Source organism: Martes martes, assembly GCF_963455335.1.
Source record: "Martes martes genome assembly, chromosome: X".
NCBI classification, from domain to species: domain Eukaryota; kingdom Metazoa; phylum Chordata; class Mammalia; order Carnivora; family Mustelidae; genus Martes; species Martes martes.
In genome coordinates this window covers 58,242,765-58,266,076 of record NC_137897.1, presented here as the reverse complement: position 1 = coordinate 58,266,076, position 23,312 = coordinate 58,242,765, and the positions used below count along the sequence as shown (strand labels likewise).

Here is a 23,312-nt window from a genome sequence, read left to right as displayed (position 1 = left end):
TTTTTTCTTGGTTAGTCCTGCTGGAAGTTAATCAATTTTTTGAAATCTTTTCAAAAAGCCTCTTCATTACTGTTGGACTTTCTCTGGACAGTACTCCAACTGAGGTGCTGGGGCACTTTGTTGCAGCTTTATCAGGATGTAAGGCTAATCTCCCCCTTAGGCTTTTGCTGGTGGGGATGGGGCCATAGTTTTACTTATGATGTTTGGCTGAAGTAAAGCAGTTATTGTCTAAAAGTTTTCTATCTTTCTAGGCTGCCTCTCTCCTGGCCATCTGGCTAGTGAGAGTTTTTATTTCTGTGCCTGTTAAAATTTCTTCAGCTTCAAGTCCAGGATATATGAGGTAAAAAGAAAACCCAGGAAACTCACTGCAGTGTAGTTCCTTTGACCCAAAAGCCCTTACCCATCTTTATCTCCCTACCTTCCAGAGTCTTTTTATGTTTGTTTTATAATGTTCAAGGTTTTTATTGCACTGAATGGGAATAGGGAAAAATGCATCTATTTAATCTTCTTGGAAGAAGAAGCCTCATTAGCTCTATTTTAAGTTATTTGTGAGATGTTTTGTTATTTTGTTTTTAAATTAGAAATTTGAATTTGATAAAATGCCTTTTCAGCCTTTATTGATAAAATGTGCTTTCTTGTTTGCATCTACAAATACTGAGGAGAATATAAACAGCTTTAATTAAACTTCTCTGGGGAATTATGTAGTTCTTTACCCCAAGTTAACCAAGTTGTATGCCCAAGCATACAGCAAAGGTATAGACTCAAGTGACTAGAGGGGCCTGGCAGGTGAAGTTAATGAGAAAGGAGTGCATGTTGGGGTTTTTGCAAGATTATGGGCAGTAGTGGGTGCTGGAGTCAGAGGGGGAACATGTGACTTGTCAATAGGGAGAAAATGCTACTCACCTTCATCTAAATGCTTCCATGCAGAAATGGGTGACTGCTGCTCCTGATCTTTGTTTTACACTCCAGAGAGACCAAAAATAAGAATTTCTTTTTTTTTAAATTTTATTTATTTATTTTGACAGAGAGAGATCACAAGTAGGCAGAGAGGCGGACAGAGAGAGAAGGGGAAGCAGGCTCTCTGCTGAGCAGAGAGCCCGATGTGGGGCCCGATCCCAGGACCCTGAGACCATGACCCGAGCCGAAGGCAGAGGCTTTAACCCACTGAGCCACCCAGGTGCCCCCCAAAATAAGAATTTCTATGGAAAATGTTGCAATTTTTAAATGTTGACATCTAATTCATGAATATTGTTAAATAATGTGCAGGTCAGGCTAAACATAGTATGGACATGATTCAGTATAAGGACTACTATTTTATAACTACTAACACAGGGATACTAATGTCAAAATAAGGCTTCCTTTCCTCTTAAACTGGGGGGGGACGCCTAGAAGGAATGTAAAAAAGGACTTAAATGCTGGGGCACCTGGGTGGCTCAGTGGGATCGAGCCCCATGGCGGGCTCTCTGCTCAGCGGGGAGCCTGCTTCCCTTCCTCTCTCTCTGCCTACCTATGATCTCTGTCTGTCAAATAAATAAATAAAATCTTTTAAAAAAAAAAAAAAAAGGACTTAAATGCTGAGTGTGTTCTTTATAAAAGGACAAAGCGTATTTCCCCCCTCCAACTCTGAGCCAAACTCCTAAGGACATGACAAATGAAATTCTAGATTGTTTGTGGGGGGGGGGATTCAAATGCAGAGATCTGTGTTCCTCCTTTCCTGGAGCTTAGCACTGTGATGAAACTCAAGAATTTGTTTGGTTCAGAGTGATGTAGGGGTTTCATGTTGTGTCTTGGCAGATTGAACTGAGATTGTTTCACTTAGGGGCTAGGAGTGTACCTGATTTTATCTTGTTGCAGCAGCACGCAATGACAGAATCAATTTCTAGGAACACAAGAGGGTCACAGAAGTTGAAACTCAGCTGCACTGAAGGGATCTTTTAGATGGGAATGAAGGATTACACATGAAGTTTTATGGAGGTTTATAAAAGAAGTGGTTTCAGTTATAAAATCAGTTACAATTTCTTTGGCCTCATGGGTTTATAGACCAAAATTGTACCCTCTACACCATCTGTTCTAATATAAATTCTATCACATCCTAGGTTTGACACTGAGTTATTTTCCAAATCATTTTTTCATTACAACTCCAATCATGGTTACCTCCCCCATCCCAAGTTTTATTTAAAATTTAAAAGTACCTTTTCTACTTTATAGAACTTCCATTGTTTTCCAGATTTGAACTTTAAAAATAGATTCCAGCATTTGAAACTGAACATCTTTATATCTGTGACAACACATTTTTTCAGAAACTCCTAAATATCGATATAATTATCCTATCTGTGAAAATAGGTATTTTTAAAATTGTCAAAGTCCCAATCAATCTTTAATGTTAATGTTTATACTTCTGTTAGATTTTAAAAAACATGTAAGTCCAAACTTTGCCATGTGTTTATGTCAACCATTTGCTGCAAAGGTTTTTTTGTTTGTTTCTCATTGCTCTCTCTCAAAGCTACTTATATATATTATACACATTTTCTGGTTTATTTTCATTAAAATGTACACTCTATGCAGGGCCAGATAGAGATGTCTTTCCAATATTATTTAAAAGTTAATGAGGTCAGATAATTCAAAACAGTCAATATATAATAAAGTTAAAATTACTTTGACAAGACCATAGACATTTTTAAAATCAGCTTTATTTATCAACGAATCTCTGAGGAAATGTCACTTCCTCAGGGCACTTTGTGTATCTAAGACAGAACTACATGTCCCCTCCCCAGCATATTCTATCCTTTTACCTGGTGTTCTTTTTCTCTATAGCGATTTATCTTCACTGACACTGTGTGTTATTTGTTAATAGATTCTAGGTCTGTGTTCCCAAAATGGATCTGATTTGTTCACTGATATATCCCCAATTCCTCCAGTGGTGGTTGGCACACAGTAGCAGTTAATGAAATGTTAAATCAAAGTACAAAGAACCAAAAATTGTCTAAGGTCTAGAACGACTGTCCAATAATCAGATTCACCAGTGGCGCAGAAACACATTAATGACATTTAAAAGTGAACAACAACTTTTGAGATTTTTTTTTTCCCAGCCCTTTACTCCTTCAGCATGGTAAATGAAGCTCACTGGCCTGGAAGTTGCCTCCACCTATCAACTTTTGGTCAGTGAAGAAGTTTCAGAGAAAATAATACAATTATCAATCAGCAAAAGGGGGGGAGGGGACAAAGGGGGAAAACTAAGCAGTAGCCTCAATGGGGCATTCCCGGGCCAAATGCCCGGACTCGCCACAGCGGTAGCAGTTGACTTCACTTGCTTTGCTGCAGTTGATGGCCACGTGGCCGATCTCACCACACCGGTAGCACTTGACTTGGGTACAGTCTTTCTGAATATGGCCATATTCACCGCAAGAGTAGCACTTCGGCTCTTCCTGACGGTCACAGTCACGAGCCAGATGGCCTGGTCGGCCACAAGTGTAACAGCACTGCTCTCTCTCTCTCTTCGGCTCCATACAGTCTTTAGCGATGTGGCCACTTCTCCCACAGTTGTAGCAGATGTCCTCGAGAAGGTCACAGTTCTTAGCATGATGGCCAGACTCACCACAGCGGTAGCAGATGTCAGACAGGTTGGTGGAACTGCACGGAGAACCTCTACCACGGCCTCTGGCTCCACGCCCTCTACTCCCTCCTGCCCTAGGACATCCCCGGGCCCAGTGGCCAGACCGTCCACACTTGAAACATTCGTTACTGCTCATGGCTGCGGTGAGATCTTAGGGTGAGCAGGCCCACCACTGCCCCAGAGGCTCCGACAGGACTCCCCTTATGGAGGCTTAGAAACAAGTGGCCGTTTTTCTCTAGGGACCTCAGCAACGTCACAGAAGGTTTGCACACGGCCCCAGTTATGTGTCACAGACATTCCAGCTGCCCTTCCCCCAACCCCGCCGGCGCGCCTGCCCGCCCTTTCCTTCCATCCTGGAAGTCAAAAGCGTGGCTGAGTGTTGATGTTTTCTGCCTTTCTTTTTTTTTAAGATTTATTTATTTATTTGAGAGAGAGAGAATATGAGAGAGAGCAAGCATAAGAGGGAGAAGGTCAGAAGCTCCCTGCTGAGCAGGAAGACCGCTGTGGGACTCGATCCTGGCAGTCCAGGATCGTGACCTGAGCCAAAGGCAGTCGCTCAACTAACTGAGCCAGCCAGGCGCCCTGTTTTCTGTCTTTTTAAAAAAATAAACACGTGGATCTTTTTTTTTTTTTTAAGATTTTATTTATTTGACAGACAGAAATCACAAGTAGGCAGAGAGGCAGGCAGAGAGAGAGAGATGAGGAAGCAGGCTCCCCGCTGGGCAGAGAGCCCGATGTGGGGCTTGATCCTAGGACCCTGGGATCATGACCTGAGCTGAAGGCAGAGGCTTTAACCCACTGAGCCACCCAGGAGCCCCAGACACGTCGATCTTTAAGGTTGTTTGAATCCTTCCCTGTTCAGAAAATATACCCTATAAGATTTCTTACACTTAAGAATTAGATCTTCGTGATCTAGTAGATGAGGACGTTTTTACATATGCCCTAGGGACATAGGAAAAATACATAGGAGATGTAGCTAATCCAGTAAATGAAAGAAACTATAGTAAGTTAGTTCCAACCTTCTTTTTTGTTTTAAAAAAACAAGATACAAATGTTCATATATATATATATATATATATATATGTATATATATATATATATATAGGATACATAAGGTAGGAAAAAAAATCTTTAAAATGTCACAGTGAGGGGCACCTGGGTGGCTCAGACGGTTTAGGGTCTGCTTTGGCTCACGTCATGATCACAGAGTTCCTGGAGCCAGCCCAGAGTCCAGGTCCCTGCTCAGTGGGGAATCTGTTTCTCCCTCTGCCTCTCCCCCTGCGTGGTGCTCTCTTCCTCTCTCTCTGTCAAATAAATAAAATCTTAAAAAAAATAAAATAAAATGCCACAGTGATACTTACTCACAATCTTGCAAATTTTATTGAGGGAATCCTAGTTTTCAACATAATCACCACCATTTAAGTTATAAAACATAACAAGATGGAAGCAGTCAATACAAAAAACACTATCACTTGGAAAATCACAAAACTGTAATTTAAATAATGGACGTATTTCCTCTCTGTTGTTTTCCAAATTGTTTATATCTTACGTAAACTGCATAAAGATTTATGGACATGTTCATTTATATAAATATACAAGTAAGTATGGAATACTAGACACTGAAATATCAACCATAGCTATTTTGGATTTATATGATTGAATACAATTTTTTCTCCTTATTTTCCTTCTCTGTACTTTGCAACTTTTGAAAGAGTTTAGGTCATTGGTAATTTTATTTTATTTTATTTTAAATTTTATTTATTTATTGGACAGAGAAAGCGAGAGAGCACAAGCAGGTGGAACAGTAGAGGGAGAGGCAGAAGCAGGCTCCCCAGTGAGGGACTCAATCCCAGGACCCTGGGATCATAACCCTAGCTGAAGGTAGGTGCTTAACCATCTGAGCCACCGAGGTGCCCCTGTTATTGGTAATTTTTAAAACTCACAATAAACACTTTTCTTTAAGTTACTAGTTAACTATGTGTTTTGCATATGAATTTTTCTCAGGCCCGCAACACAAATTTATTTGGTAAAACAGACATAAGAATAGTATATGTAGCCATTGGTTTTTATTTTCAATATGTCTTAATTGGAGTTTGCAACTCGTTCCATAAATGCAATGACAAAGATAAATATTTTCAAAAATTAATAAATGTTTAGAGCCAAAGAGCATGAGCAGTTGCCATATATATAGTAATGAAATGAGTTTTATTCATAAACAATTAAATGATGCTGCATAAATGGTTTCAAAAGGCAAAAAATCTCTCTGTGGTTCAAAATTTGATATGTGTTTATTAAATTAAACTTATGAATTATCACATGTATATTTCCCTTTAGGTTTATATTTGTATTAAAGTAATACATACCCACAGTTTAAAGTATTGATTTTCAAACAGCTTTAATTGAGACATGAAGTAAGATATGCATTTTACATCACGATAGAGGGTATATGTGTGTGTGTTATAACTCAAACAAATTTTAGGAAAAATATTTACCTTTAATGTGTGCAATGCCCTTTGATGTTTTCTTTTATTTTAGGTATTAAAAGAATAATTTACTCATACCAATAAATTTGATAACCTAACAAAATGGACACATTTCTTATAAAACACAACCTACCATAAGTGATACAACTAGGAAATCTAACAAGTTCTTTATCCATTAATTTTTTTAATTTAGAAACTTCCAGTAAATTTAAAATAAAACCCACCTAAAAATTAGGATCATATAATAATGTAAGTTATACACCAGAATGTGTAAAAGATGCATATGGCAAAAGGGAACTTAAAATGATGAAGTAACTATGAAATTTATATATCTATATCTATATACCTTAAGTTCATTATATCACCAGTTGTATTTTCTAGCCTAGAACTGTTGGGTAAGACAAGGGGAAAGAGGAAATTAATATTCATTTAATATGTACAGTACACAAGACACTATGGCATACATTTTGAATTAGAAGAGCAAATGATTTCTTTTTTTTTTTTTAGATTTTCTTTATTTATTTGAGAAAGACAGAGATAGCGAGAGAGAGCACAAGTGGGGAGCAGAGGGAGAAGCAGGCTCCCCAGTGAGGAGGGAGCCCAAAGCAGGACTCAATCCCAGGACCCTGAGGTTACAACCTGAGCCAAAGGCAGATGCTTAACCGACTGAACCACCCAGGTGCCCCAGGAGAGCAAATGATTTCTATAAGTAAATATATTCTTCCCTGTTTTTCTTGAAACTTGAGGTCCTGAAAATCTAATTCAACTTAATATTACGGGAAGACAACATGAAATTTTGAAGAGAGGTGATGAATTTGTGAGCCCCTGCAACTCTTTTTGTTCCCCCTTCAGGCAAACACCCTAGTTTTATTTTTTTTTCTTTTTCAAGTTTTAATTAACTTCTAGTTAGTTAGCACACAGTGTAGTATTAGTTTCAGGTGTAGAATTTAGTGACTCATCACTTACATGCAACACCCTGCGCTCATCACCACAAACGCCCTCCTTAATACCCATCCACTATTTAACCTCCTCTGCTCCCCTCCCCTCCAGTAACCCTCAGCTTGTTCTGTATAGTTAAGAATCTTGGTTTGCCTCTTTTTCCCCTCTATGCTCAGCTGTTTTGTTTCTTAAATTCTACATATGAGCGAAATCATTGGTTTTTGTCGTTCTCTGACTGACTTATTTCACTTAGCACAATACTTTCTACCTCCATCTACATCATTGCAAATGGCAAGATTTCATTCTTCTTTATGGCTGAGTAATTGTGTGTGTGTGTGTGTGTGTGTGTGTGTGTGTGTGTGTGTGTAGTCTTCTGGATGTGGAATATTTATATATCGGTATATATATATATATGTATGTATCTCACATCTTCTTTATCCATTCATCAGTTAATGGACATTTGGGCTCTTTCCATAATTTGGCTATGACGTTTTCCATTCATGTTGTAATAAATGCTGGTGGTAACCTATTAAATTCATCTCTCAAATACATTAAATGATTGCAACTCACAGTTTAGAACACACTGATCTAAAGAGTCGTGACTATAAATGATATTTATGAGTTCTTGATGTTTCAATTTTAGATGTTTTAATTGATCTATGATTTTCCGTTTCAGAGAATGAACATTTAGCTCTCTCTTACCTATACCAACTTTTGGTCCTCCTGATACACTTACACATTTCAAATTCTCCACCTCAATCCGCCCCCCTGCCACTGCTTCACTTTTCTCCTATTATTGGTTGGGTTGATAACCAACATTACATAGTTATAACTATGTAAATGCTACTTATGGCTGAGCCATGAATACTCTGTTCAATTTTCACTACCTGCACAGCTTTTTGTCTCATGGATTTAGTTACTGTCATTCTTTGTTTTCTTAGTTTCTCATATACTCACCTCAATTCTATTTCATATATTTATATGGCTACCTTTATACCAGTACCATAAGGTCTTCATTACTGTAGTACTTTTCTCTTCTTTTCCAAAATGTTGTGACTATTCTGAGTTTCTTGCATTTCCATATGAAATTAGGTATCACTTTGTTAATTTCTGCAAAAAAGGAAACTAAGATTTTGATACATATTGTGGAACCTGTAGGTAGATTTGGAGAGTATTAACAATATTAAATCATCCAATACATGAGCACGGGATGTTGTTCCATTTATTTAGGTTTTTATTTTCACCCAACAATGTTTTGTAGTTTTCAGTGTATAAGTCTCATGTATCTTTTGCTAATTTTTTTCTAAGTATTTCATTCTTTTTCATACTATTGTAAATGGAATTATTTTCCTAATTTCATTTTTGGTGGTTCATTGCCAGTATATAAAAATATAATTATTTTTGTACACTGGTCTTTTATCCTGCAACCTTGCTGAATTGAACTGATTTTTAGTCCCAATAGTTTTTCTTAGCTGATTCCTTAAGATTCTACAGACAAGATTAGGTCAGACTATGGAGATAGTTTGAATTCTTCCTTTCCAATCTGGGTGGCATTTTCTTGCCTAATTGCCCTGAGTAGAACTTTCAATACAATGCTGAATAGAAATAGGGAAAGTGGACATCCTTGTCTTGTTCCTGATCTAGGGGGAAAGCTTTGCCTTTAGGATCGTTAAGTACGATGTTAGCTATGGGTTTTTCATACATATTCTTTATCAGGTGAAGAAGTTCTACTTTGTTGAATGTTCTTATCATGCAGGGGTGTTGAATTATGTCAAATGCTATTTCTGCATCTCGAGTTTACCTTGACTCTTCACATTTGCTAGAATGACCAGTTGAATAGAAGTTGTGAAATGTTGTGTTGTTCTTGACCTAAAGGGGAAAGCATTCAGTCTCACCATTAAGTATGATGTTAACTGTGGGCTTTTGGTAGACACCCTTTATCGGACTGAGGAAGTTTCCTCTTATTCCTGGTGTATTAAGCCTTTTTTTTAATCATATAAGTTCACTGGATCTTTTCAAATTCTTTTGTGGCTATTGAGTTGATTACATGGTTTTGTCCTTTATTCTATTAATATGGTGTATTACATTGATTTTTATATGTTCATCTAATCCTACATTCCTCAGATAAATACTGCTTGATCAAGATGTGTAATCCTTTTTATGCTGCTGGATTTGGCATTCTAGTATTTTGTTGAGTGCTTTTGCATCTTTATTGATAAAGAATGTTGAGCTATTTCACTTTTATGATGATGATGATGATATCTCTAGTTGTCATTTCAAAGTAACACTGATCTCAAAGAATGATTTTTGAGGTCTTCCCACCTCTTCTACTCTTTGGAATAGTTTGTAAAGAATTGATACTATTTCTTTTTTAAATGTTTGGAAATTTTCACTACTTATGCCATCTTAGCCTGAGTCTTTCTTGTGGGAAGTTTGTAAATTACTAATTTAGTTTATTTACTTGTTGTAGGTCTATTCAGGTTTTGTATTTATTTTTGAGGCAGCTTTGGTAGTTTGTCTTTCTGGGAATTTGTCTAATTCATCTAGGTTACCTAATTTATTGGCATACCATTGTTCATAGTAGTCATTTATACTCCTTTCATTTCTGTAAGGTCAGTAGTGATGCATTCTCTTTCACTCCTGATTTTGGAAATTTGAGTCTTTTCTCTCTTTTTCTTGGCCAGTCCAGCTAAAGGTTTTTTCAATTTTCGTGATCTTTCAAAAAGCCACTTTTGGCTTAGTCGATTTTCCATAGCGGGTTTTTTTTTTAACTCTTTATTTCACTATAATTTTTATTCCTTCCTTCTGCTTGCGTTAAGCTTAGTTTGCTCTTTTTCGTTCAGTTTCTTAAGGGGGAGGATTAGGTTATTGATTTAAGATCTCTCTTGTTTTTATATGGGTATTTACAGCTATATATTTCCCTCCACGCACTACTCCCATACTCCACTGCTACTCCCTCTGAGCTGCATCCCATAAATTTTGGTACGTTGTGGGGTTTTTTTTCCATTTATTTCAAAGTGTTTATTAATTTTCCTTGTGACTACTTCTTTGAGCCACTGGTTATTCAGGAGTGCAATATTTAATTTCCACATTTTTGTGAATTCCTGAAATTTCCTCTTGTTACTGATTTATAATTTCATTCCATTATGATTGGAGAACATACTTTGTATAATTTCAATCATTTTACACTTACTGAAGCTTGTTTTATGGCCTAGCATATGGTCTGTCTTGGAAAAATGTTTCATGAGGGCTTGAAAAGAATGTTTATTCTGCTGCTATTGGTTGGAGCATTCTCTAGATGTCAGATTAATTTGGTTGATAGTATTGTTCCAGTTTTCTATATCATTGTTGATTTTCTGTCCACTTGCAGCATCCATTATCATGAATAGAATATTAAGTTTCCAACTATTATTGTTGGATTATTCATTTATCTATTTAATTTTGTCTTTTTTTTCCTAAGCATTTTGGGGATCTTTTGTTAGGTGCATATATGTTTTTAGTTGTTACAATTTCTTGATGAATCATCCTTTTTATCATTATAAAATGCTTTAACATTTTAAATATTTCTCCAAGGTGTCACATTTCTCTCTAACCCACAACTACTCTAAAGCAGGTCTACATCATCTCTTGACCAAGTGATTTGTTTAAAATGCAAAGTTCACCACATCACTCTCTTGCTTAAAATCTTTCTCTTCAATAACCACTAGATAAACTCTATTGGGCCCAAGAGAGGAAGTAATCTTCCCAAGATCAAATTAAAACAGTGACCGAGCAAGACTACATCCCAGGTTTCCCAGCTCCCAATTGAATACCCCCCTTTACTGTATGTACCACTGAGCTGGGTACTCTGGACTAGCTTATTCAAACTTCGTTTAAATCCTTCTTGTTTGAAAAGCTGGAAAGTCAAAAAGTCCACTTTCTATACTCACTTGCAGCCATAATTCTGGAGATAAAATAGCATCTATCAATTAGAATCGAGTCCTCAAGATTTGGAAAGCAAATGTGACATCTTCCAGTTACATTTGCCTATTCCTGACAAGTGAATTGTGCAGACTTGTCACACAAATAATTTTGATGTTCATTCATCAGCACTGTTTGCCAATAATCAGTTATGATGGTGACAGCAGAAGTTGTGGTTTTTCACTTTGGCTTTGGCTTTGGTGTACTCTTAAATTCATGGATGCAGTTGGAGCCTCATAGGTACCAGCAATTCTGGTTAGTTTTTTACTTTTGTTTTTTGTTTGTTTTGAGAGGTAATCTGTAAATTCTGCCCTAGTTGGGGCTGCCAGAACCATGGATCCATGGTCCCAATTCTAATGGTGACCCCATTTTCCTGGGCCCTAGAGTTCACACTCACAATCTTAGACTGGAGCCCACAGACCCGTGGAAACACTGTAATTCCACTTCTGGGAGTACTTAAACTCTCAAGCCCACATTCTGGATTTCCTAAACCCTGTCTTAAGGGCTTCTAGGCCAAGAATCTCTGATCCGAGCCCCTGACCCACCCAAGACCCCTAAGTCCAGTTCTGTATCTCGAAGGCTCAGATTTGAACACACAGACACAGTGAACATGACTTACACCAGCTTGGAGCCTCCATCTAGAGAACCCCCACCAGACCAGGACCTCTACCTTTAATGATGCCCATGTAGAGATTCACTCCATGGTCCCTCAAGCCAGATGGGGATATTTTGGATTGGGAAGGGATTTCAAACCTGATCAATCCTTTCCCCCCATCCCACCCATCCAAGAGCTACCTTACCCCAGAAGCCCAAACCCTAGTCCAAATGGACTCTCAAGCCCCCAGCCAGAGGACAGGTCCCCACTGCAAGGCCTCATATTATTTCTCCATGTCCAGCTGCCAGAAATGTATATTTTGTAGGGAGGGGGCAGGCTCAGGGCAAAGCAGTCACCTGACCCATTTTTTTTCCCTTGGGAATCTTAAGTCTCAGCCATGTTCTCTGTTAGGTGGTTTTTTGAAGGGTGGTGGCTGCTGGGGAGGCAGGGGCCTGGACAGGGGGCTGGGAAATGTGCTTGCAGGACTTTGGTGGCAGCAGTGGTGGTAACAGAACTCTGGTTGGTTAGTTCTATATTCTTCTGGGAGTTATTCCTTGAGACTCCACCTAGAACCTGTTCCTCTTTTCCTTCCAAATAGTTTGTAGGCATGTAATTTTTTATATTAAACACCTTCCTACATCTAAAATACAGGTGGGTCTTCTGCTCCTTACTTTGAATCCTGACTGATACAAATATCTCCTAAATTATAATTATGACCTCCTTAAAAACATACACATCCTCTAAAATGACACATCTTTGCTCTCTAACCAGATATCTTCTATTACCCATACACAAGATTGGATGGATTCTAGGCCTTAGTGTATCTCATTTTTGCCCCCTGGTTGGATTTTTGTTGCAAGAGGTTTTTTTCCTAAGTAATTTATTAGGGAGTCAATAAACAAAACGATCCCATTACTTGATCTCTTAGCCATTTTGTTCACATATTCAAATTAATTAGCCTTTAGCAATGAAATAAAGGCCATTACTAACATGAGTTTGATAGTGTACCATCTTGCCAGTCTCTGTTTTCCCATTGCCTCATTCCTCAAAAATGACAAAGAACGACAAGTTCTTGTGCCAATGTAGACTAGTACTATCATGGAAAAATTATTGGACTCTGAGAAGACCAGGGTATTTATTTCCTCAGTTGTTTTATATCCTTGTAATGATAGCTTTTGCAAATTTAAGTCCAGTTCCATGTCAGATTTCGTTGATGCAGAATATGACAATGCAAAGCTGTATTCAAGGGATTAATAGTGTATTCTTTTTTTTTAATTTTTTATTTATTTTCAGCGTAACAGTATTGTTTTTTCACCACACCCAGTGCTCCATGCAATCTGTGCCCCCCCAATACCCACCACCTGGTTCCCCCAACCTCCCACCCCCCGCCCCTTCAAAACCCTCAGGTTGTTTTTCAGAGTCCATAGTCTCTCATGGTTTACCTCCCCTTCTAATTTCCCTCAACTCCCTTCTCCTCTCCACCTACCCTTGTCCTCTATGTTATTTGTTATGCTCCACAAATAAGTGAAACCATATGATACTTGGCTCTCTCTGCTTGACTTATTTCACTCAGCATAATCTCTTCCAGTCCCGTCCATGTTGCTACAAAAGTTGGGTATTCGTCCTTTCTTGATTGCCTCTTCTCCTTGTACCCCAATCTCAGTTCAGGGTATTCACAGGTTTCAAGAAATCCTCTGTGTTGGTCAGGATTCTTCAGAGAAGCAGAATCAACATGATATCTATCTATCTATATATATATATGGATATATATGACCATACCAATATGATACATATATATCTCCAATACGGCTATTATTAATATATCTATAATTATAATTATGTACTTATATCTATTTGGAAAGCCCAAAATCTAGGAAGAGTTGATGTTGCAGTTCAAGTCTAAAGGCTATGTGCTGGGGCGCCTGGGTGGCTCAGTGGGTTAAAGCCTCTGCCTTCGGCTCAGGTCATGATCCCAAGGTCCTGGGATCAAGCCTCGCATCGGGCTCTCTGCTCGGCAGGGAGCCTGCTTCCTCCTCTCTCTGCCTGCCTCTCTGCCTACTTGTGATCTCTGTCTGTCAAATAAATAAATAAAATCTTTAAAAAAAATAATAAAGGCTATGTGCTAGGAGAATTCTCTCTTGCTTAGGGAAGCAAGGCCTTCAAATGATGGATAAGGCCATCCACATTATAGAAGGTAACCTGGTTTACTCAAAGTCCACAGATTTAAACGTTAATCTCCCCCAAAAACACCTTCACAGAAACATCCATAATAATATTCGACCACATATCTAGACACCATGGCCCAACCAAGTTGGCACATAAAATTAACCATCACATCCTCTAGGAGTACAGGGAGAGGGAAATACAGCCTCAGAATGTCAGCCTAAAATGGGTGGATAAATTAGAGGTCTCCAAATTTCTCCTTTACCACTTCTGAGGAACTGCTTATGAACTGGGAAGTTCAGACAAATAGGTAGGCCCAGGACTCGAAGTATTTTATAGGATTCAAAATTTCCAACTTGTGCCTCCTTTTAGAATTTCCTTTCAGATGGGACCATTGTAGATTATCGAAGTTTTGTTAAAAGGAAGAGAAGTGGAAAGAGCAAGTAACTTCATCTGCAAGAATTGAGGTCAGACCTCAATTTTACAATACTTAAAAAATGAATGGTGTCCATTTATTTAAAAAGATAAAGCTGCTAATTAGAAACATGGGAAAAAAGTAAGATTAAACATTGTTACAACTATAAAAATAAAATGTCAATGTTAAAACATTACATGTTTAGACAAAAATGTAAAGAACACAAAGATATGCTAATGGCATGAGGTTTCTTTTTGGATTAATGAAAAATTCTAAAATCACGGTGCCGGCTGTACAACTCTGAATATACTACAATCCATTGCATTGTACACCTTAAGTTTGTGCATTGTAAGACACAAAATTTTGTCTCAATAAAACTTATACAACAACAAAAAGAACAAAAAGAGCAAATAAAGGCAGCCAACCGGGAGACTTGGCAGTGAAATGGTGAGCTAAGAATAGGAGAGGCATTGATGAAGGAAGGATGGGCTGAAGTAGGGATGGTGACGGAGGCCGGTGAGACCAAGGGGAGAAAACGTGGAAGAAGCCGGATGGGCTAGGGACCCCGGCCCTGAGGAAAAGATGAAGGCGGAAGGCTTAACCTCGGAAAGGCGGTAATGGGTGGGGGTGGAGAGAAGAGGGCGTACTCAGCGCATGCGCCAGAAGCCTACTGCGGCGATCCCGGAGAGGCAGTCCTTTAACTTGCATCTGCGCTCCGGTTCAAGGCGCCGCTGGTTTTCTTTCGCCTGTCCAGTTCTACCTTGGCCTGTGTGGCCACCCTAGACCCGCGGAATTTGTGCCGCTGCTCCCTCTACCCTCTCTTTCGGCGGCCAGCACTAAGAATTCGTGCTACGACGCTCGATTCAGCCAGAAGGTAGGAGAAGAACATGGAGGGCGGCGGAGGGAACTCGGGACAGGGAGATCCTTGATCTGTGTATTCTCCCGGTTCACGAGAGGAAAAAGTGGGGGACAGCATCGGTCTCAAACCTACAAAAGGATGTTGAGCGTGTACTTTCCATTGTGAAAGGCTACAGACTCCTTTACTCTAATCATGGTTGAGGCACATGAGCGTCGGTATTTTCCAAAACGTTGTTAAACAATTTGGGGTTCCTCTTACGTAGCAGAGGTGTATTTAAAGGATGGGCCTTAGGAGTAGGCTTATCCAATTATGAGAGCTTTCTTTGCCTTTGTTCTGGGTGGTGGGTCTTATTACGGAGACTGAGGGTCCTCCAGCTCCTCCCTAGGGGCCGGGGCGGATTCCGTCGAGATTTACTCTCTGCAGTCACCTGCAGAGACAGTGTATCACACGGACCCCCATTAGGAAATGCTGGTAGTGTCCCTCCTTGAGTTGTGGGGCAGAGCTTTACTGATATATATACATGCATCAGGCAAGTATATATAAGAAACGGAGGAGGGAGGGCTGGGCATAGGAGAGGACGGGCTTGGTGCGCATGTGTATTTGAGAGGTTGGGGGAAGAGCGGGATCGCGCCTGTTTATTTGAGAAGGCCCTGATGCGGAGGGAAGGGGCCCCAGTTGGGGAGAGGGGAGGTGAGCACGCGCAAGCTTGGGGCGTTGCGGGGGGCGGGGGCGGGGTGTCGAATGCGTAACTAAGAAAGCAAAGTTTCTAGTACACAGTTGGCAGCGCCAGTTGGGAGGGAAAGTGAAGGCGCGCATGCGTACTTGAGACGACATTGTGACTGTTGGCTTTAGGGTGAGAGGGGCGCAGGCGTATTTCAGACGGAATGACGGGGAGGGGAGGCGCGCGCCGTGGGTGTAATTAAGATTGCAAAATGGCGAGGGGGGAGGTAAGTTGTCTTTGCTTGGCCATCTTGGGCTAGGGGGCCCTGCAGAGAAGTAGAATCTACCTTTCTGGTTGGGCGAAGGGATCTGTCGACTGGGAGATGTCTTAGGCTGTGGCCAAATCCACCGGAAATTCACCCAGAATCTTAGCCTTTCACTGGCCCATTGATAATACGTGGGTTTGAAAATGCGGAGGAGATGATGACTGTCTAAAAGGTTTCGGCAGCTGACTGTGTAGGAAATGCATAAAATTGGAGCACTGGAGCCGGGCCGCATTCCGGCAATACACATGTGGAGGGCTCTCTGTCAGGCTTTGGGCCGCCGTACTTGGCTCTGGACACATTCTCTCGTCCCATCAGAGCAGCAGAACACAGTGATTGCAGTATTGTGAGAATTTATTGTTATGTTGGTCAGAAGCCCTTGATTTCCCCCACTGCAGAATACTGGTGTGAGGATTTGGCTGTGTTTCCAAGTGCTTGTTACACTTTAAACCTAGAATTTTGGCAGATGGTAATGATGGTATGAAGGTGATCTGGGTTCATATCCTTTCCTCTAAATTATTTTTTTTTTCTGTAAAACTTGAACCAGGGCAAGCATTTTTTTTAGGTAGCCGTACCGTCGTGGATCTCAGAGGGCTGTCAATGAATTTCTACTGTAAATCGCTAAAACTAATAGTTTAGCACTTAAATATGTAGCACAGAGGGCACAGGATTCAAAATAGAAGAGACCGTGGTTGCCCAATAATCCTTGCAGTGATCTCATACTGGTCCTTTTTCTTCTCTGAGCCCATTTCTCTATAGTAATAATTCTGTTTAAATGTCTGTAGCACATAAAACTATATGCCAGGTGCTGGTCTACATGCTTTTACACATGCCTTAACTCATTTAGTACTCTCGACAATCTTATGAAATAGCAGTACCATTATTCATATTTTACAAATGAGAAATGTAGGGGACACATGATTAAGTAATTTGCCCAAGGCTTTACATCCATTTGGATGGCTGAAACTGGATTTTTATCCAAGTTGTATGACTCCATAATGCTGTGCTCTTAAACATTATGCTTTATTACCCTGAAATGAGGGTTCAGAATTTAAAATCCCCTTCTTTTATGATTTCAAATTTTGTTTGTAATTTACCTGTGCTGTTTAAGAAAGGCAACCTGTTTGCTCTTGGCCGCGTTTTATTCAGTGCGTTGAACAGGGCTACATATGGAGAAGACAGAAAGTAAAGAATTGTTGATTTGGAGCCTATCGGGGTGGCCATCCTTATCTACCCTTGTCTTCTATGCTTTTTGTTCTGCAGAGGGTTTAAAATGGCCGACTGCGGCAGACTGGACACACCCTTCTTGTTTTGCCTGATTTGAGATCTGGTCAAATGCTTTGAGACAGCGGTCTTTTGCTGCAGTAGAGATTTTTTTTTTTGGTTACCCATTATTAATATTTTGGTGTGTTAATGCAAATGTTCAATAATAAAAGAGAATTTTTCTCTTATAATAAAAAACTGAAAATACATGCATTTCTTTTTTATTATTGGTTAGGATGGATTCGCTGAAGTGGAATTACTATTGTCAGTGTTTTTAACACTCTATTGACAGATTTCATTCTGAAAAGGTCATACCAGTTTTTACTCACACAGGCATTGAGTGGTGTTTGTTTTAAAAAATATATGTTATGGATAAAAAACAGTAGTGTTTTAATTTTGCATTTCTTTGGTTATTCATGAGTTTGGACTCCTTTTTCCTCCATATATTTCTTAGCAGTTTAATTTTCTTTCGTGTGATGTTAGTTCAGGTCTTATACTGGTTTATCTATTGGAGTTTTAGTTTAGTGTTATTGTTCTTCTATTTGAAAGTGTTCTTCAGATAAAGGCTATTACTCAGATTTCTGCAGTGTTACATACATCAGGTTATTGTTTGCCTTTTAATTTTTGTTTTTAAATTTTGGGGTAGTAGAGATTCGAAAGCAAGTGGTCAAATATCTGTCTTCTGTTTTGTAATTTTTCTTCCATTGTTTAAGCTTGAATAGTTCCCTCAGTCTAGAAATTTGGTAAATATTCATTGTAGCTTTGTCTGAGGATAACCATCAAGTTTGGGGGAAAGGATCTGTAATTTCACTGCCCAGAGATAACCCAGTGTTTATAAATGTGTTCACGTCTTTTCATTCCCTGCATTTTTCTACAGTTGATCATATATTTGTACTATTTTATGTTGTGTTTTGTGTTTAACATTATAGCATGCATTTTTCCAAGTTAAACATTGTTTGCATTTGTCATCTAGTGGTTTCATGGTATCTACTTGTATGGAAATATTTTTAAATTTTCAGTATTTTAAATGATGTAATGAATGTCTTTTCATTTTCATTTAGTTTTTATTGTTTGTTTGAGTTATTTCTTTATAGAATGGAGTTCCCAGAATTAGAATTGTTCATCAAAAAGAACGTTATAAAGATTTGCTATAAAGTAACATTCAAAAAATTATGTCATTTTTTTGTACCCACCTATTTAGGTATTTAGAAAAAAATTTTTGCTACCTTAAATGTAAGAGAATGGTATCTTTGTTTTACTATCCATTTCTCTGATTCCTGGTGAGGCCGGACTCTCAAATGTTAATTATCAGCTCTTTGTGAACTATTCGATTTGTGTCTGAATGTTATGTATTTGTAAGAGCTCTGTATTATGTGTTCTGTATAAGGATCTATTATCCTTTGTCATTTATTGCAAATAACAAATGTGATTTGTTGCACATATACTCCTGGTGTATGTTGCCATTGAGTGTTAAGAAATGTTTGTGATTCCAAAGACAACTGTTTAATGGGATACATATCAGATTCTTGGTAGCCATTTTGAGATAACATTTGTCTGTCCTTTAAGTAGATAGCCCTGTGTTTTTATTTAAATAGAGAGCAGTCTTGAGTGCTGCTGCATAGCATTGGTAAGCCCTGGCTTTGGGTGTGGGAAGAAGACATGGCAACATTTTGTCCCTAATAAGAAACCAACTTAGACAAGACACAAAACAGTAGAACCCTCTCCCCCATCCGTTCTGGGACTGATCTTATTTTGAATACTTAGGAGTGATCTGGAGGAGGATGTGGACATAGTGTGATGTCCACATTTATAGATAACATTGAGCTCTTCGGGGGTGTAAAATGCTAGGAGAAACAGACTGTAACACCTGAGAAGGCATTGTGATTGTGGGCTGACAGTGGCAGAATGGAACAGTGTAGGCAAGAGCAATAAGAAGACTTCAGGGGGAAGTAGTATGTTAAGCATATGAAAGTGGCCTTGAAGACATTGGGTCCGAAGACGGGGACCTCAGTGTTAAATGGCAACAATCTGTTGATGTCATCAGCTCAGTTTACTGGTTGCAGAGACAGAAGAGCCATTAAAACCCTAGGCCTTATTAAGAACAGTATGGGGCACAGAAAAATTCCATCCTGTCTTTGTATAAAACCATCTGAACCAAGTGATTAGTTAACACTAGTAATCTCTCCTCAAGGAGTCTCTTATTATCACTCAGTGTTGAAAAGTGGTTGGGAAAAGTGTATTATCTCCTTCTTTCATATTTCTTATTTATTTTGTTATTTACTATTATGTAGGTAATTTACATATTCTTAAAGGTTTGGGGGTGAGGTGTCTTAAAACATTTCCTGAAACTGGGTCTCTTATTTGGGGTCCAGAGAATCTGTTTAATTATATTTATTAAGTAAAGCTTTCTAAATTATCATTCCCAATCTATGGGCTCTATACCATCTCATATATTTAATAGCATTCTGATGTTTACTTTTTCAGTGAAGGGTGGGGATTATAGGATTTAGAGGTGCCCAGTGATTTGTTACTTACTGCTTTTTGCTGTCGAATTACACTGGGTTAATCCAGGTAGTCGTAAGCCCCCATTTTTCAGCATTTTGTTAGTTGCAGGTGTTAAAGGAGGCTTACTGCCTGTTGGGGGGAGGTTCACAGATGTGTAATAAGCAAAACAAAACAACAGAGCTTGTATTGTAGAGGAGGTGGTTGAGAAGATCCTTTACTGGATGTCTCTGTCTTAAGTGTGGGAGTCCCATTTTACATCATGGCCAGTGTCTAGTTCCCAGACCTATCTCTGATCAGGAGTTAGGGAGAGCATGGGTATTTGAAATATCCTAAAAGCCTTAACCTTTGATTTCTACAATCTCTTCCTCCCCTCTCTTGATGTTACAGCCAGCAGCAGCCTGGAGCAGCGCCCCCTGGAAAGAAATTTTACATCGGCCATTATAATACAACCTGATAAGTGTTGCAGCACTTACCAGGTTGTATTGTAATTGTCTGTGTATATGCCTGTCTCCCTTCCTATGTTCTCAGTTAGACTGTAAGCTCCTTGAGGGCAGGGACAATGTCTTCTTCAGAGCCCAGCCTGGCACATTAGTAGGCCTCAGTAAATGTTTATTGGATGAATAAATGAATGAGTCATCAACAAACATTTATCGTGTGCCTGCTAAGGTGATCTCCACAGGCTCTGGACTGTCAACTGTTTATTCACAATGCATGTGGTCAGAAACGTGCTGTTTCCTTCTAGTTATGTATATAAAGAGTTTTTCTGAGATAATGCTATTTTTGTGTTTGGATTTCAGTCCTTGGTACTTACAGATGTTGCTACTGTTACTGCTGCTGACACCCTCTTCCTTGGTGGGACCTGGGTGATAGCTGCCAGATCAGGATCCTCGTCCTCACTGCCCAGGGCGCGCTAAATGGTTCCTATCTGTAGGCTCATCCCCTTTTCAGTCCTCCTCAGGTCATCCTTCAAGTGGTGTTCCTAGGTAGGACTGCACGTTCTAGATGAGGGGTAGGCAAATGCAGCCCATGGACTGCCTTGTTTTGCAAATAAAGTTTTGTTGGAACACATGTTATTTGTTGATATTTTGTCTGTGGCCTTTCTGTCCTGCAGCAGCAGCATTGAGTACATCAGAGAGACCTCGTGGCCCATAAGGCCTGTCCTTTACGGAAAAACCTTGCCTACCCTGCTTTGGATCACTAAGCGACGGTGATGGTTTCATGTTCCTCTCCATTCACCAAAGATATTTTTAGCATCTCAGAAACTCATTTATTTACCTCATTCATTATTTTTTATAACAGGTCTTTTTCCTATTTTACAGGTGGGCCAGCTAGAACACACTTCAAGCTAGATTGATTATAAGGCCTCCACCAGAGTCCAACAGTTAGTCAGTTATACCATGTACTTTAGCATCAAGTTTGGAGCTTCATCTCTAGAAATTCATTTTGTTAAATCCTAACTGAAGAATGTGGCCATATCATACCTTGGTGCCTTATCCCTTGACCCCCTCCTTCCTGCACAGCTCTTTGCAGTGAGAATGTGGAAAGTAACAAACTAATGTGAGCTAAAACAGAAAGGTAGGCCAAGGCAAATGTTTACCAGGTCTGAATGCTAACAGACAAAGAAATGGGGTTTCTGAAATACTCACTCACTTAAACTTCATACAGTTAGGAAGCCTGGACTTCCAAGAGCTTAGGGCTTTCCCCTTTACCCTCCCTAACCTTCCACACATCGTCTTGGTGACCTGCCTGTGGGTATATTGTGATTCATTGCATGTCATTAAAAAGTTGAGAGCTCCCAAGTCCAATTCAAGAAAGCTATCTCTAAAACAAACAAACAAAAAAGAGAGAATATAGAATAGTCTCATTCTAGGAGTAAAATGGTAGGAAAGGCCCTCACAGCATTGTTTTTTGAGCTGCTTGTTGGATTTTTCCCAGCATCTTATTATGGAAAAATTTTAAATATACATACAGAAAAGTTGAAGAATTGTATATTGAAAACCCATCTACCTACCAATTGGATGTTGCAATTAACATTTTGCTGTATTTGTTTTATTGCATATTCATCCATCTTTGTCGGATAGGTTTTTGAAATGATTGTGGTGGTGTCCATTTTGAGCTCATCTGTATCTGACACACATGGTACTAAAAAAAATAGTTTTTTATTCTTATCTGTATTTCCCAAGTTGGAATGGATACTACTGCAGCCTAACTATGTGTAAGCAGATCTGCCTGGCAGTGAGATTCCAGGGAGAGAAGCCATTTGACGTCTTAAGGAAAATGGTTACAGCTCACTGTTTACTGGAAATGGTAGGAGAAGGAAAGATGGAAGTCCAGGTCCAGTGCCAATGAATCCTTCCAATAAAACATCACCTACACTTCATTCACTTTACTGCCTGGGGCTGGTGGGGGGTGGGATGGGGAAATGGGTCATTTTCCCAGCAGCTTCTACTTGGTTCTTAACTTAGACTTGATGAAGGAAGAACAACGAAGTCACATCAAAATGCCATCTAGGTGATTGAGGATTAGCACAACTCCTTGGAATATTAGAAGATGGATTTTTAATTTGGAGTACTGTCAAATAATACTCTTTTGGACCTTTTCTATTAGCAATAGCTGCAGAGTCATTTTAGGAAGCACCACGAACTGAACTCTATAATTTCTCTTCATTATGAACATGATAATGGTAAACGTTACCAGTTTCTGTCTGTCTCCCTTCATTTAGTCTCAAGGGCAGAGACTGTATCTTACTCATCTTTGTAATTCTCTTAGTAATAAATGTTTGAATTCATAAAAAAATGTATTATTGCATTTAATACCTATCACATGGCCAAATACTACAAAATGTTATACTGGTGTTGGTGGGGGTATCCAGTTTCAGTGTAGTTCTTTGTAGGGGCAGTTTGGCTATATATATTATGGCAAAATAAGTATTATATGTCTTTTGACCACACAGTTTCATTTCTAGGGATATACCCCAAAATATTCTAAAGAAATCCTAAGGAAATATTCTAAGGATATTCTAAAAGATGTAGGTATGGGAATGTTTACAATATTCATAGCAATAAAAAATGGGGAAAAAAACCTTAGCTATTCATGAGTGATCATTTGGGTAGGTAAATTTTGATCTATTCATGCATGATCATTTGGGTAGGTAAAATATTATTAATGTAATATTACAACATGGCATTAAAAATAAAAATAGTCTTGTAGATGAATATTTTACTTGGAAAGATTATCAAGTATATTAATTGAAAAAAAGCTAGAGGGCAATAGTATGGTTTTCATCCAGTTTTTGTGAAATAAAAATTAATGTTTGTTTGTATACATGAAAGTAATTGGAGGAACATACCCCAAGTGTTAAACTTCCTGGGATTCTGCGATTTTTACTTTCCATCATTAACATATTTCTGGAATTTTTTTCACAGTGTACATTTATGATTTTCAAAGTTAGTCAAACATGGAAAGTATTCCCATTTTGAAATTTGTTGACTTAAACAGAAGTGGAATAAATTGAGTGGCAAGGGGACTGGAAAC

General features: G+C 38.9%; 1 protein-coding gene and 1 long non-coding RNA gene across 3 annotated transcripts in view; one reads left to right on the top strand and one right to left on the bottom strand.

Annotated features, from left to right (window-relative positions):
• Positions 1-3,233: 3,233 nt before the first annotated feature.
• Positions 3,234-3,749, bottom strand: ZCCHC13 (zinc finger CCHC-type containing 13; the record flags this gene model as incomplete). Its single annotated transcript, XM_080795334.1, has 1 exon — positions 3,234-3,749. The coding sequence occupies one exon, from the start codon at positions 3,747-3,749 to the stop codon at positions 3,234-3,236; it is 516 nt and encodes a 171-aa protein (XP_080651460.1).
• An 11,081-nt stretch (positions 3,750-14,830) lies between these two features.
• The window catches only part of LOC308337752, a 47,882-nt gene continuing 39,400 nt past the window's right edge, over positions 14,831-23,312 (top strand). For both annotated transcript variants that reach the window (XR_013966333.1, XR_013966334.1), the window contains exon 1: positions 14,831-15,042. This is a non-coding gene — a long non-coding RNA (uncharacterized lncRNA). The remainder of the gene's footprint in view (positions 15,043-23,312) is intronic.